We start from the raw sequence: 15,077 nt of genomic DNA, 5'->3' as shown, positions 1-15,077 counted from the left end.
TTTGCTCTAAAGATTCTAGAATGAAGTTTTAATAACTAGAAGTGGGTGTTTCTGGGCTATCCAAAACTGGAAAATAACAGTGATTTCTACTTTTTGGAAGGGGGAAAAAAAAAATCGGAGGAATACGTTTTTTTTCTAGAAAGTCAAAAGTTAGTTCCAGCATGATTAGTGTGGACGTTTAGGCAGTCTGGAACCAAACTTCTTCATCTATTTAACCATTCAGCCTAGAACAGGGGTTTTCAAACTTCATTGCACCGTGATCTGCTTCTGACAACAAAAGTTACCACACAATCCCAGGAGGGGGGAACAAAGCCTGAGCCTGCCTGAGCCACATGGGGGTCAAAGCCAAACCCCGAGCCCCGCTGCCCCCAGTGGGGGGGTAGAGGGGGCAAAGCCCTTCAGCCCCAGGTGTGGGGCCTGTAGCTTGACCCTCGCCACACTGGGTTTCGGCCACGGGTGGTGGGGCTTGGGGTCCAGGTCCGAGCAAATCTAACACCAGCCCTGGCAAGCCCGACCCACAGTTTGAGAACTGCTGGCTTAGAAGATAAGAAATGGCAGCTCAAATACTGTGCAAGTGCACGTGTTAAAGCTATAACTGAACCCAGCTCTCATTGCCTTGTTTAAATGCCAGTGCTGGGGTATACATGTATTCTGGACATCAGGATAAGGTGAATCCAACCAAACTGGAAACCATTTTCTGGTTGTGACAATTTGGGGACTCTGTGCCTCAGTGCAGATGTGGAGTCAGCCACCTTCTGTCAGGGCTGTAGTGTAGGTGAAAACATCTTGGGACAATGTGTTGGCTGAAGCCTGGGGAAACCAGTTTGACCAAGTTGCTCTGCAAGGGGCTGGAAAAGTGGAGACTGGAAAATTCTCAGCAGAAGAACAAAAAGTAATCCCCATTCCCTCCACCGCCCCCCCAAAAAACCCAATCCAACCCGTGTGGTGATAGTGGGATATATAAACTCGAAGGAGACACACACAGAGATATACAGGAAGCTTTGGGCAGGAGAGAATGGCATGCTTTTGTACACAGGGGTGTTCTGTTTAACAGTGGGCCCAGCCAAAGGCAAAGGAAGCTAGCTGCAGGAGAAAGGGTGATGCCATGATTCTGAGAAGCCATGTGCCGCAGGCTATACTTGGATTACCCAGAGAACTCTGTTCAAGCCCCAAGAACTCTTCAGAGTGGCAAGGAAACTGAGTCAGGGAAAATGCATACAAGTGTGTTCATTATTTTGTCTAGATTTCTGTATTTCTCATGCTACCTAAGTAAAGAGTCTTACTCCAGAGGACATTCTGCACCAAAAAATTAAAAGTTCTGTGCCAAAAAAATAAAAATTCTGCACACAATATTTTGAAATTCTGCAAATGTTATTCGTCAAATAAATGTGGAGGCGCTAGCATGGCATTGGGGAGCACAGGCCACTGGCTTCACAGACGTGGGAGATCACTGTGTAGCTCCCCCCTCCCTGACACAGCTCAAGGACGGGGTCTGCCCGAGAAACACCCAGGGCCCTGTCCCTCCATGCCAGATGCACCAGGTATATGCAGGCAGGCTCAGCAAGGCAGGATCCAAGGATGGAGGGGCTTAGTGTGTGTGGGGGATTCAGGTGTGGGTTGAGAGGATTCTGTGTGGGAAAATCTGGGTCTGGGCGGCTCAGTAGGGGATCCGGGTGCGGGGGGGGGGGGGGGAGCTGGATGTACAGGGGCTTGTTGGGGGGGTTCTGGGTGCAAAGGTAATGGGACGCTGCAGAGGGGTCCAGGTGACTGTGGTTGGGGCTCAGCAGGGAGAGGTTTGGGTGCGTGGGGATTGGAGCTTGGCAGGTATGGGGAGCTGAGTGGGGGGGTTCAGATGCTGGGGGAGTGGGGCTCAATGTGGTGGGGATCCAGGTGCAGTTGGTTGGGGCTTGGTAGAGTGGGGATCTGGGTGCAGATGGCTCATTGGGGTGGTCCAGGTACAGGGGGAGTGGGGCTTGTCGGTGTGGGGGTTCTGGGTGTGTGTGGGGGGGTGAGGATCGGCGGGAGAGTCTGGGTGTGAGGGGGTCTGGATGTAGGGGGTTGGGTGGAAAGGGGAGCAGCTCCCCATACAGTGATCCCTCCCCCTGCAGCTGTGGAGTGACGGGTGCAGGAAGCGCAATGGGAGGGGGGGCAGACAGGGGAGTTTGCAGAGTTTCCTACAGACGGGAAGAAATCTGGGGGTGGGTCTGACACAGCCCTGGGTGCCATGCAGTGATTTACCTCTCTGCTGGCTACCCTCGCACTCAAAACTCCTGGGGAGGGTTACATAACTGCTCTTGTGGCTTCCTTTTGCTTCCCCATCAGAAAGTCCTTTTTCTGCAGGTAAGCACAGAAATCTGCGAGGGACATAAATTCTACACATGCATGGTGGTCCAGAATTCCCCCAAGAGTAAAAGAGTAATGCTATTTTAGAATCCTATGCAAAGTTAATGGGTCTGTTTGCTTTCACTGTTGAATGACCATACGGAGCTAAACTGTAAACCCAGAATGCTCACATGGCTGGAGCTCTGGGAGAGTATGTATTTAAGCTACAGATGAGCATGAGGGGTCAGCACTAGTTTGAAGGGCTGGGCAGTTGGACTGCAGGGTCTCATCTCTCATGAGGGACTGCCAGACAAGAGGACCTTCACCCTGAGTATGCATAGGGACTGTAAGCCAGGGGTAGTACCTGGATTCTGTTCAGACTCAGAAGGCTTAAAGACCACACAGTTCCCAGTGAGTTGGGCCCCAAACCTAACAGCCTGGTGAACGTCCAGTTTTGGGGGAGCTCTATCAGGGCTGTGTGTGCAACACTGGTGATAGCTAGTATATTGTTCAGAAGTAGTTAAAGATACAGGGAGCAATGAGAACAACATTGCAACTTGAAAAGAACAGAGCAAAATTCTAGAGATAATCCAAGTTCTCCAGGTTGAGTTTCTATTACATATGGAAATAAATTACCTGATACTAAGCTGATGAAGTGGACATCTGCAAGAAACTGATTAAGTTAAGCAACAGAAGTATGATGGACTGTAATACATTGTTATGAATAACGTGAAATGTAAGCTTTTTAACAGCAATATTTGACTTCAAATGATCCAACGTATTTGTACTTCAGTATTTTAATTGCAAAGATTTTGTAATAACCATAACATTCTTAAATAACAGATATTATTCTCCAAGTGTTTGTACAGGAACAGTACTTACATTTAATTACAGGTGAACTGGATATGTTTAGAGGTGCAAAATACATTAAAATTGATTTATATGAAATAAGCTCAACTACCACCAACTCGGGAATCTAAATCTTCACAACAGGATTGCCAGCAATTCAGCTATCTATTCAAAGGTGCTATTTAAAACATATACCTGAATCTAGTAGAAAAGAAACCCCAGTAAATATTAAAAAGAAGGAAGCTTAAAAGACCAAAACTCCACAGCAGATTGGATCAATAAGATATTAAACTGCAGTTCTTAAATGTAAGTACTACACCAACTGGTTGGTTGTTTTCAAATAGTGTAAAAGCCCTTGATTTCTAATTGAGACAGTAATGTGTATTCTACCTATTCAATCCAATCAAGATTTAGGCATCGTGCTATAAAGGCAAACATATCAGACACTTCTTCTATAACTTTAGCTGTTGGTTTTCCTGCTCCATGCCCAGCCTTGGTATCAACATGAATGAAAAGTGGGTTTGTTTGTTTATGGCTTCGGCCCACCACATACTGCAGAGTAGCAATGAATTTCAGTGAGTGCAAAGGGACCACGCGATCATCATGGTCTGCGGTGAGAAGTAACGTGGAGGGATACTGGATTCCGTCCTCTTCTGGTAGTTTAATATTATGAAGTGGAGAGTACCTGAAAAGAAGACACAAGGCCATTTAATATTCAAGCCATCAGAGTGGTGTCTGACAGCACTCAGAAAGTCAGTCCCCCATTTGTATAAAATCAATTTTATGTGATGTAGATAGTGATTCTCTATCACTTATGTACTATTAAAGCAGAACAATGGTCACTTATCTCTCTATTTGAATATTCTGGCTCTCAGCCCTGTAGAAGCCCTTAGTAAACTCCTTCCATTTTGGAAGTAAATATGCAAACATTTTAGACAGACATCAGACTTATCAGCAACTGCAATAGTACTCATGTGAAATAGGGAAACCGAATAGGCTGGAGCGTCCACTCCACATCCATTCCAGGTGCTTTGCTGCTGGGAATCAACCAAGTACTGTGCAGAAGCAGCTGACTTGTCCATAGGGATGGCTCCTGGCCTTTATGGATCCGGGAATGGTTATCTCCAGGGACCATGGGGTTAAGAGGCTGGGGACCTCCAATCTTTGGACCCCTTTTCAGACCCCAAACGGAGGGGAACCTGATGGAGTTTTCCTGCCTCTTTGACCAACCCCTTCGTGGGTGATTCTCTGAGCGAGGGATGGTCTGGCTTCCAATAATTTGTTTCACTCCCAATGGGCACCATATAGCCCTAAACACTAACATACCATAAACTCTCTCAAGACTCCTTTTATATTAGAAATTAACATTACAGCAATACTAAAACACAGGGGATTATAATATAAGAATATAAGAACAGCCATACTGGATCAGACCAATGGTCCATCTAGCTCAGTATCCTGTCTTCCAACAGTGGCTGCTGCCAGAGGCTTCAGAGGGAGTGAACAGAACAGGGCACTTCATTGAGTGATCCCTGTCATCCAGTCATAGCTTCTAGCAGTCAGATGGTTAGGGAGAGACAGAGCACAGGGTTGTGTCCCTGACCATCTTGGCTAATAGCCATTGATGGACCTATTCTCCATGAACATATCAAGTTCTTTTATACTTTTGGCCTTCACAGCATTCCATGGCAAGGAGTTTCACAGGTTGACTGCACATTGTGTGAAGAAGTAGTACTTCCTTACGTTTGTTTTAAACCCGCTGCCTACTAATTTCATTGGGTGACCTCGTGTGTGTTATGCGAAGGGGTAGACAACACTTCCTTATTTACTTTCTCCACACCATTCATGATTTTATAGACCTTTATCACATCTCCCCATAATCATCTCTTTTCCAAACTGAACAGTCCCAGTCTTTTTAATTTCTCCTAATAGGAAAGCTGTTCCATACCCATAATAATTTTTGTTGCCCTTCTCTGTACTTTTTCCAATTCTAATATATCTTTTTTGAGATGAGGCAACCAGAACTGCATTCAGTATTCAAGGTGTGCGCATACCAGGGATTTATATAGTGGCATTATGATATTTTATGTCTTATTAACTATCCCTTTCCTAATGGTTCCTAACATTGTTAGCTTTTTTAAACTACCACTGCACATTGAGCAGATGTTTTCAGAGAACTATCCACAATGACTCCAAGATCTCTTTCTTATGTGGTAACAAATAATTTAGACCCCACCATTTTGTATGTATAGTTGGGGTAATGTTTTCCAATCTGCATTATTTTGCATTTATCAACATTGAATTTTATCTGTCATTTTGTTGCCCCTGGTGGATGAGGTAATATCTTTTACTGGTCCAACTTCTGTTGGTGAGAGAGACAAGTTTACAAGCTCTGTGAAAGCTTGTCTCTCTCACCAATAGAAGTTGGTCCAATAAGAGATATTGCCTTACCCATCCTCTCTCTCTCTAATATCCTAGGACCAACACGGCTACAACTACACATTTTGTTACCTAGTGATCCAGTTTTGTGAGATCACAGTCTGCTTTGGACCTATCTGGCATAATTTTGTATTGTTTGCAAACTCTGCCACCTCATTGCTGATCCCTTTTTCCAGATCATTTACGAATATGTTGAACAGCCCTGGTCCCAGTACAGATCCTGTGGGACCCTGCTGTTTACCTCTTTCCACTGTGAAAAATGACACTTAATTTCTACCCTTTCCTATCTTTCAACCAGCTATTGATTCATGAGAGGACCTTCCCTCTTATCCCATGACAGCTTACTTTGCTTTAAGGGCTTTGGTGAGGGACCTTGTCAAAGGCTTTCTAAAAGTTCAAGTACATTGTCCACATGTTTGTTGACCCCCACCCCCAAAGAATTCTAATAGATTAGTGAGGCATGATTTTCCTTTACAAAAGCCATGTTGACTTTTCCCCAATATATCATGTTCATCTATGTGTCTGATAATTCTGTTCTTTACTATAGTTTCAACCAGTTTGCACGATACTGAAGTTAGGTTTACTGGCCTGTAATATGGACCTCCCCTTTGTAACACGTACTTCATTTAGAGAGAAGAAAACCTTTAGAAGAAGAGTTAGCTTCCTTATTTGAAAATGTTATTTTTATTTTTTCCTGTTTTTACTGATAACAAATACAGAGGCCAACTGAGCTCATTTGGTATTTGTGCTTTAATTTTGTTTTAATTTCACATTAGTTAAACAAGCTTCAGATTGCTTACTGAAGGAGTACATACAAAGTTATCTCATGATATCTGAAATTCCTTTATTTTTGTCTGGGTTTAGCAGCGCCTAACAGCTTACTAGAAGGAATTTTTTTTTTCATAGGATCACAGAACTAGGTTTTGTATTGAGAAATTAAATATTGGACAATAAAGAGCATTATACTTGTTTAAGGTATTTCTAGGATGCCCATAATGGTAGTTTCTAAGCACAATTACACAACATTATCAAATATCTTGCTTTGTTTGGTAAGAGATTACCAGTTGTTTGACAGTTGATTAGACAAAAGGAACCACTCATTGCTCTAGATATAATATGATGGTACAGTAGATTAAGCTAGTTTGTCTTTCTAAAAAAAGACTAACTTTTCAGATTAACATCAGATAAAATGGTTTCTAAAACACCTGTTTTGATTTTGAGAGGCCTACAATGGACATATGTACAACAGACTACACAGGAATCTTCTTACTATGTGTATTTTCCCACACACACACAGAGCAAATTTAAGATTCTCCTGCTCATTCTCCATACTCCAAATTTCATCATATCTGAATTCACTAGTATATAAACAAGTTTTATTGCACACAAACGTTTGTATCATATTCTACAATAGATGCATTTTATGGGACAAATCCTCTGACAAAATTCAAAATATGAACTTGACAATTAACAAAGTTTATTGTGCACTATAATACTGTAAAAATGCCTTGCCATTAATATCACCATATGAAAGTTTATACTGTCTTGATAAAATGGCAATCAAGAGGCAAATGATTTACAATAGGCCTAATAGATCATAAAGTATTTTCATTTTGCATTAAATTTTCTTTTGAACTCTGATATTTTAAATAAATGCTTTAGCTCACAAATAAGAGTTAGATTATCTATTCAGTTACATCTAATGGGGCTATTATTTTAGTATCTAGACACTACATCTAAAGGGGCTATTATTTTAGTATCTAATATCTAGATTTAGTATTAAATCTTACATAGTAGTTTAATATTTGTGAGAAATCCTCATTCTTAGTCTTCACCGTTAAAGAAATGAAAATTCAGCATTAGGAGAGCAAGTGTTACAGAAGTACTTTTTAAATGATGTTACATATTGTAACAGGCTCTTTATTATCCATTATCAATTTGCAACACATTAAAAAAAAAAAACAGGTCTGTGAAAATACAGAATCTTTTCAGGCTTCTGAGCAAGTTAAAACCTGAATTAATTTCCTTTTGTGCCCCACTCCCAATCAATTTATACAAATAAACCCTATCTACATTCAAAATATAACTTAGAAAAGCTATCCGCTCTCCCATATAATTAAAAACACTATTTGTTTAGCTGTTGTGCTGAGTGCCCTGTTCGACAGCCTAGCAGAAAAAGTAGTCATTACTTAAAAAAAGCCAACCTTGCATGGTATGTAACTTTTGAAAATAATGTCCCATTGGCTTTACAGAATTTTTCCAAAAAGTAGAAAGGTACAAATCTACTTTTTATAAAAGCGACTTAAAAGTTAATTTTAAACTTTCAGTGTCCACTGTGTTTATCAACTTCCTGGACACCACAATCAGTTTCAGCAATGGATTATATACAAGAAACTCAAGGATCCTCACCCTGACCTCCACAGATCTAGCAACCACCCTGGACACACCAAGAAAGCTGTTATCTACAGCCAGGCACTCAGATACCATTTGCTCTGAAGAGAAAGTCCAGGTTACACACCTTAACACCACCTTCACTAAACAAGGACACTCCACCTAGAGAAGTAGATCCGTTCCCTGACATGACCACCCAAATACCCCAGGAGAACCTGCCCCACTGACTGCACACCCCTATCTGTCACCTACAATCCTATACTAGAACCCATATGGGGTAATATCAAACAATTACAACTCACATTTGATGGGGACCAAATACCAAAAGAAATCTTTCCCAAATCCCCTCTTCTGGTCTTCAAATAACACCCTAACCTTGCCCAGCTCATCATCAGAAGGAAGCTCCCCAAAGACCAGGACACACCCACTCAAAGCAGCACCAGACCCTGCCAGAACAACAGATGCAAAACCTACAGACATATCTCCATTGCAATGATGATCAATGCCCCCCACAACACACCTTTCAAGATCCCTGGGTCCTACACATGCCTATTACAATATGTGGTATACCTCACCCAGTGCACTAAATGTGGGTAAAACCAGACAATCACTAAGCTCTGGAAAGAACTCATACAGAAAAAATGATGAAAGACAAAAACATCCTATCACCCACGGGCAAACTTTTCACAAACTGATCATTCCATACCTGCCCTCTCAGTCCTCGTCCTCAAAGAAATCTGCACAACACCCTCAAAAAGTCAAGTATGGGAACTTAGGCTATGCCCCTGCATGAGAATAAAAAACCCACGGCTAGCGTGGGTCAGCCCACTTGGGCTCACAGTGCTTGGGCTCTGGGGTTGAAAAACTGCTGTGTAGACATTTGGACTTGGGCAGAAGCCCGAGCGCTAAGATCCTGAGTCTCAGAGTTCGGGCTCCAGCCCAAGCCCGAACATCTACACAGCAATCTTTAGCCCTGCAGCCTGAACCCAAGTCAGCTGATCCAGGCCAGCCATGGCCATGCCATAGGGCTTTTATCCCTGTGTGGACATATTCGTAGGGTAAGTCTACACTGCAATACAAGTCCAGGGTTAGTAGAAGTTTAGATAGTAGACCTGGGTTTGTTAACCTAGGGCTTGAGCATCTATACTCATTTGAAATACCAAGTTAGAAATGGTTGAACCCTGGGTCCCAACCAGGGGCTGCAGTGTCTACACTGCATTATGTGGGACCAAGTCCAACCATCCATATCCCAGACTGCCTAGCGCTCTCCCAAAATGTGGCTGACTGTAGCCTTTTGTTCATGGTGCAGCGTGGGAAAACTTGATTGTATACCAAACTTAATTGTCCAGAGGACACAAAGTCAGCCTGTGGGATTGTGGTATACTTTTGGCGGACTCCCAGAACACAAATCCAGTGGGACTTCATCTACATTGGAAAGCAACGGGGTTTGAACCCCTGGTCCCAGTTTGACTTACACTCAGACTCTCCACCCCTATGGGTCCGCGGACCCTAGGTTCAAGCCCTGGGTTAGTGCGATTTGTACACAGGCAGAAGGGGTGGGGAGTAGGTTTGAGTGTGAGTTCAAACCCTGTGGACATACCCTCAAACTCATAACTTTTCTGGACACTAAAAATCAAGGACTTAACAGACACAATGGTTTTACGGCTCATTACCACAATTTGTAACACACCCTTCTGCTTGCTAACCCTCTGTCGTGGTACAACTAAGTGTTAACTGCCTACTTCATTTTAAGTGATCTCTTATAGCATGCGTGAACTCCTTATGCTTAACAGTCTGTTCCACCTTGTATTTAGTTTGGACACTCTGGGTACTGTCCCCAGATCTGAAGGAGAACTCTGTGAAGCTCGAAAGCGTCTCCCCTTCCACCAATAGAAGTTGGCCAATAAAATGTATTACCTCACCTACTTTATCTCTTTCATTTAATGAAGTCATTTTGATCCATACCATTACTCAGTTCACATGGGTGAGGGCGAAATTAATTTGTACAATACTTAGTTATTAATGACTGCCAACTGCCATTTAAAATAGTCAGACTTCACTCAGTAATTACCCGTCAGCTACCGCACAATATAACATTCACAGCAGTCGGTTCATTAAAAACACCAAAAGGCACTTACTTGATGAGCCATTCAAATTGTTCTTTATAGTCAGAGCAGCCATAATCAGTTGTCCAGGCATGACCAATGGTGTATTTGTGGAACTTAAGCATGTCCATTACTCCAACTTGAGCAATCACACAAGCAAACAGGTCAGGACGTTGATTAGCACACGCAGCTTAAAAACAGCAAGACAATTCTATTAACACTGAAGTCTAAAGGAGAAATCAAGGGCAGTAATAAAAGGTACAGTCAACATAAATTTGGCTCAGCATTAAATTTTGTAATGTCAGCTTTTGTAAAACTTAAGGATGGCAATTTTACACATTTTGGAAAAATCCAGTGAAAACAATTGTTTTAAAAAATAAATACCCCCATGCAGTGCTTGAAACACAAACATTGATTAAAAATGCCTGCCACAATAGCCACTGAAGTCAAAGGGAAGACTTCCAATGGCTTCAATGGGCTTTGGTTTAGGTGCAAAGAAAGTCAAAGGGAAACTGACTTAAAAACAAGTGTGTAAGTGAATTCACTAATTCTCATTGTCCAAACTGAGGCAAATGAACAGTGTAAACAAAGAATGGGGTTTTTAAAACAGTCGAAGGGGGTTAGGTGCCCACATACCATTGAAATAGAGTTGGTCACCTGACTTTCTCTGCTCCTTTGTAAATTCCAGCCCAAGAGTGTAATTACTGACAAACAAACTGGATTCAAACAAGAAATTCACTTTTAACGATCAATAGTGTTATTGGTAACATAATAAAGATATTGGTTTGTTGAATTACAGTTTGGCACTCTCCAATGTTCTGATATCACTGTCAGGAAAAAGAAACTGAAAGCACAAATCTGTGTTTATTGCTCCCCATGGGTGAAAAGGCACCATAAAGCTCTTTTTATTGCTACATGAACATAGTAGTTCCTTTATTTTTCAGCTATATGCAAGCCAAAGAACTCTGATAAATAATCATTTCTGACTTAAGCCTGGTCTACACTTGAACTTTAGGCTGACATAGCTAAATCCACATCCCTTGTAGCTATGCCGACCTAACCCCTCATGGAGATGCAGCTAGGATGATGGAAAAATGCTTCTGTTGACCTAGCTACTGTCACTTGGGGAGGTGACATTCCCACAGCAGTGGGAAAAACCCTTCCGTTGCTTTAGGCTGCACTTACACTACAGGGTTATGCTGACACTGTAGCTATGATGCAATTGTCCCCATACTGCAGACATGGCCTCAGTTGTAATTACAGAGGGAGGAGTTCATTTTTTTAAAGAATGCTTGTATTTTGTTTCTTTATGCTTCCAATCTGCCTATTACTCTAGGGCATTTTTAAAGAATAACGGCTGCCCCACTTTAAGGAGTGCACATGACTAATCACTAGAGCTAAAGCACACTGGTTTCTGACACTACAGCTTTCTCTACAGGCTTTTCCCTTTCCACAGAATCTTAGAGTTTTTCGCTAACAAATTCCTGAATTGCAAGTACAGAAGCCAAAGACCACAAAATCCCGTAACTGTTTATTAAAGCTAGTACAAGAGGTCAAACAGTACAGTACAGGGATCCTCCTTGTCTGAAGAGGCCTTTTTAGCTCACAGCTGTGCTGCCAACTAAGCCTTTGCCTCACACTATGATTCCATCGTGCAGGACAAGGAAATCTTGTTTTGCAGTTGAATGAGCCAGAAACTATGGCTTTAGCCTATCCAGAGTCACCTCTTAGTAATTAGACTAAAAGGGAACACAGTATTCTGGAGGAACGCCAACAATCTTTTCTTCAATGAATGCAAACTGAGGAAATATGGCATTGGGCCCTTGCATCTGAGCTATTAGTGGCACATGATAGCTGTTGTACAAGGACATGAATAGCTATTTTGAAATCCCTTGGGTAACAAGAGAAAAAAAATTCAGTTCTGCTTTGAAGAAAGAGCACAAGTAAGAATTTTAAAATAAAGGAGCAACAAAAACATAGCAGTTTGATTCTGCTGAAGGAGAGGAAAAACCCTTCTTGTTCCTTATGCATCAAAGAAATCAAACTGGAGAACTCTAATTACAGGTCTTTAAAGCTCTATTTTGATAGAATATAGCTTAAATGCTCATTAAGGTTCAGTCAGGCATAAAACAAAGTAATATTTTCACAAGCAGTTAAACCACCAAATTCAAATAAAAACCAGAAAAGGTGGATGGCCAGTTAAATGTTAAACTGAGTTCTCAAAAGCACCTGTAAAAATGGACTTTTTTGTGCTTGAACTGCAGAGAGATCAATGCCCAATAGCTCTTTACCATGAACATCCCTTTCTATTTATGCTCTCATTTACAATACACAATATCTTCTAGCAAAAAGAAAGTAAGTTGAACATAAAAGTCTAATTTTGCTGATGCTGAAACCGAAACATTAATTCTGTAAAAAAAAATTTCTTTAAATCCTTTTGTGTTTTTATTTCAGTAGCCTTAGGCTGTCAAACTGCAACATGCCCTCTCAAAGTTATTCTCTCCCCCCTCCTCCCTCCCAACTATTCCTTTGTCATTGTACCCCAGTTTAGGGTGGGGTAAAAAGCCCTTTCCCTTTGTTCCCTCTGATACCTAGGATGAGAGCACATGAGAGAATAAGGATTTATTTAGGGACAAATTTGGCTATGTGAGAATTTTTTCTTTGAGATGGACTTTCTATATTTAAGATTAAATTGTTCTGAGTAAAGATGAGTTAGAGAATTATACATTAATAAGGTGTACTTATAAATGGCGTGCTAGATTTATATTGTTTCCGAGAATCAAAATTTGCCCATTATTTATACTTAATTTTTCTTTTATGTATTTTTGTCAGAGGTATTTGTTTCCTTGTCATCTTTTCAACGAATATAGGGTCAAATGATGTTGCAGTTACTCATCTGTGCACAAAGGCCTTAAATGTAGCAGAATTGCCATGGTGTGTGTGTGTGTGTAAACAACAGATCATAGAAAGGCAGAGTAGGAAACTTTGCAGCAATTCTCTCCATGGGCTTGCAGAATGTGGGTGTAGGTGCATGGCTAACTATGAGAATTTGGGGTAAATTATGCAGATCCAATGGTCAACTGACCCATCTGCGGCTATTACCATGGAGAAGTGCTAGTGAATTTGAATGAAGTTTCCCAAATTTATTTTTAATGAAAAATGTTATATTTGTTTATGAACATCTCCCCCTGTTTCTCCACCAGCTCAGTTTCTGTTGCACATTCTGTGCAGGGCAGGTTCCAACACACATGAAGAACATGCATTTGACTATGGGTAGCAATTGTCTGTGTGGCCTTTAACAGTGGGCATTTTCCAAAGGATACAGAATGCCAATGTCCCATGCCACCAGAGACTGAAGTGGAATTGAATTACTTTATCTGTATTAACACAATGACATGCCACCAATTTTTATACCCAACGGCTCTTATAAATTTTTCCCTGTGCTTAGCTTATGAAAAACCATCCACGTACTAGCATCCACACAACACTAAATACACAAATAGTTCTTACCCACTAAGAGACCCCCATTTGAACCTCCATTAGTAGTCAGCTTCTTTGGAGATGTATATCCCTCTTTGACAAGATATTCCGCTGCACACTGGAAGTCATCAAAGCAATTTTGTTTGTTCGCTAAGATACCACCTATCACACAAGGAAAACAAAACAGTTAGTTCTATAAAATGCATTTGACAGCACCTATTCAGAAGGAGGTGTATGTGGAAATGCTTAGGATGAATTCCAGCTTCATGAACATTTTAATAATTGATGCAGCTGAGAAAGGCAAAGGAAAACTAAAAACTCCTCCAACTCAAAAATTATAAGATGGTTCTGCCAATGACTCTAATGCTCTCAAAAATCTTGAATAATACATATCTATGCTGAGGATCGAACAGGTAATGCTCCTTACTACTGAGATTCCAGCTAAAAGCTTTGCACTGCCAATTTTACACAAAATGACCACACACAATTCCACTTGAAGTATGTCTTAATGGAACTTTAACAGAATTAAGCTCACTTATGATCTTTTAAGAAGATAAAACTTCAAACTTACTGCTGTAAAAAAATAAGCTAACACTAATGTTTGCTGGACATCAGATGCATAACTTGACTGGGTTTTATTATTATTTGTTTTCAAATCTGATGACATACAGCTATGATAGAAATGTGACTTCAGAGCCAGATCTTAATTTGGCATTTCATTAAGATAGCTCAAATTTTGAAAAGCTACTGTCTTATTAATCTACTATAGTGAAGCTACTGTAGTCTTTTTAGACACAATTTTAACAAGGCTCATATAAGGGGAAATAAATGTACAATTTTTAAAAAATTGGGGAAGAAAGAATTTTGTATGCAAGAGATATTCTAATTCTAATGTCAAAACCCATATGGGAGGCAGTCTTGCTCTGTAACCTTTTTATATAAAATAAATAATATTAATTGCCAAATTATGATATTCACAGAAGGATTCACAACTGACCAAAACTCCAATTTACATTTTCCCATTTAAGAAGTTCATTTGATATGAGGCTATAAATGGCTCCCGATCAAAGGTTGCATAAAGCTTTGTAAATGCATACCACCCCTATCTGACCTGGACGGTCCAGTCTTGGGTAATTAAATACTAATTAGGAATTGTAATTAGGTGGGAATTGAGAATTAAGTGCTGGTACCCTCATAGCAAAGGCTATGTTCAATCTTGTAAAGGAATTCTTGTGGGCAGACTTTACAGCTGTACAGATCCCTTTGCAGAACTGTATAACTAACTTCTTAAAAATACAGAATACATAATTCATCCAATACAAAGACCATACAAGAGGTGTCCTGGGAATGTTGGATATTTTTATATTAATTAACTCCCAAAACTGCAACAGTGGAGGAGAAATAGAAGTGAAGAGACATCCTGTGCTTTACTCAGAATACTGAATAATTCTGGTCTGGTCTAAGGTCAGGACCCTATCCATGAAGTTAAAG

The 15,077-nt window shown here is 40.8% G+C and overlaps 1 protein-coding gene across 2 annotated transcripts in view; it reads right to left on the bottom strand.

Moving 5' to 3' along the window:
* Positions 1 to 3,101: 3,101 nt before the first annotated feature.
* The window catches only part of PREP (prolyl endopeptidase), a 172,450-nt gene continuing 160,474 nt past the window's right edge, over positions 3,102 to 15,077 (bottom strand). For both annotated transcript variants that reach the window (XM_054023548.1, XM_054023550.1), the window contains 3 exons: positions 13,617 to 13,748; positions 10,140 to 10,296; positions 3,102 to 3,856 (listed from right to left, as the gene is read on the bottom strand). In XM_054023548.1, coding sequence (XP_053879523.1) covers positions 3,562 to 3,856; positions 10,140 to 10,296; positions 13,617 to 13,748 — 584 coding nt within the window. In that variant the 3' untranslated portion in view covers positions 3,102 to 3,561. The remainder of the gene's footprint in view (positions 3,857 to 10,139; positions 10,297 to 13,616; positions 13,749 to 15,077) is intronic.

Source organism: Malaclemys terrapin, chromosome 3 (genome assembly GCF_027887155.1).
Source record: "Malaclemys terrapin pileata isolate rMalTer1 chromosome 3, rMalTer1.hap1, whole genome shotgun sequence".
NCBI classification, from domain to species: Eukaryota; Metazoa; Chordata; order Testudines; family Emydidae; genus Malaclemys; species Malaclemys terrapin.
This window is presented reverse-complemented; position numbering and strand designations above follow the sequence as displayed.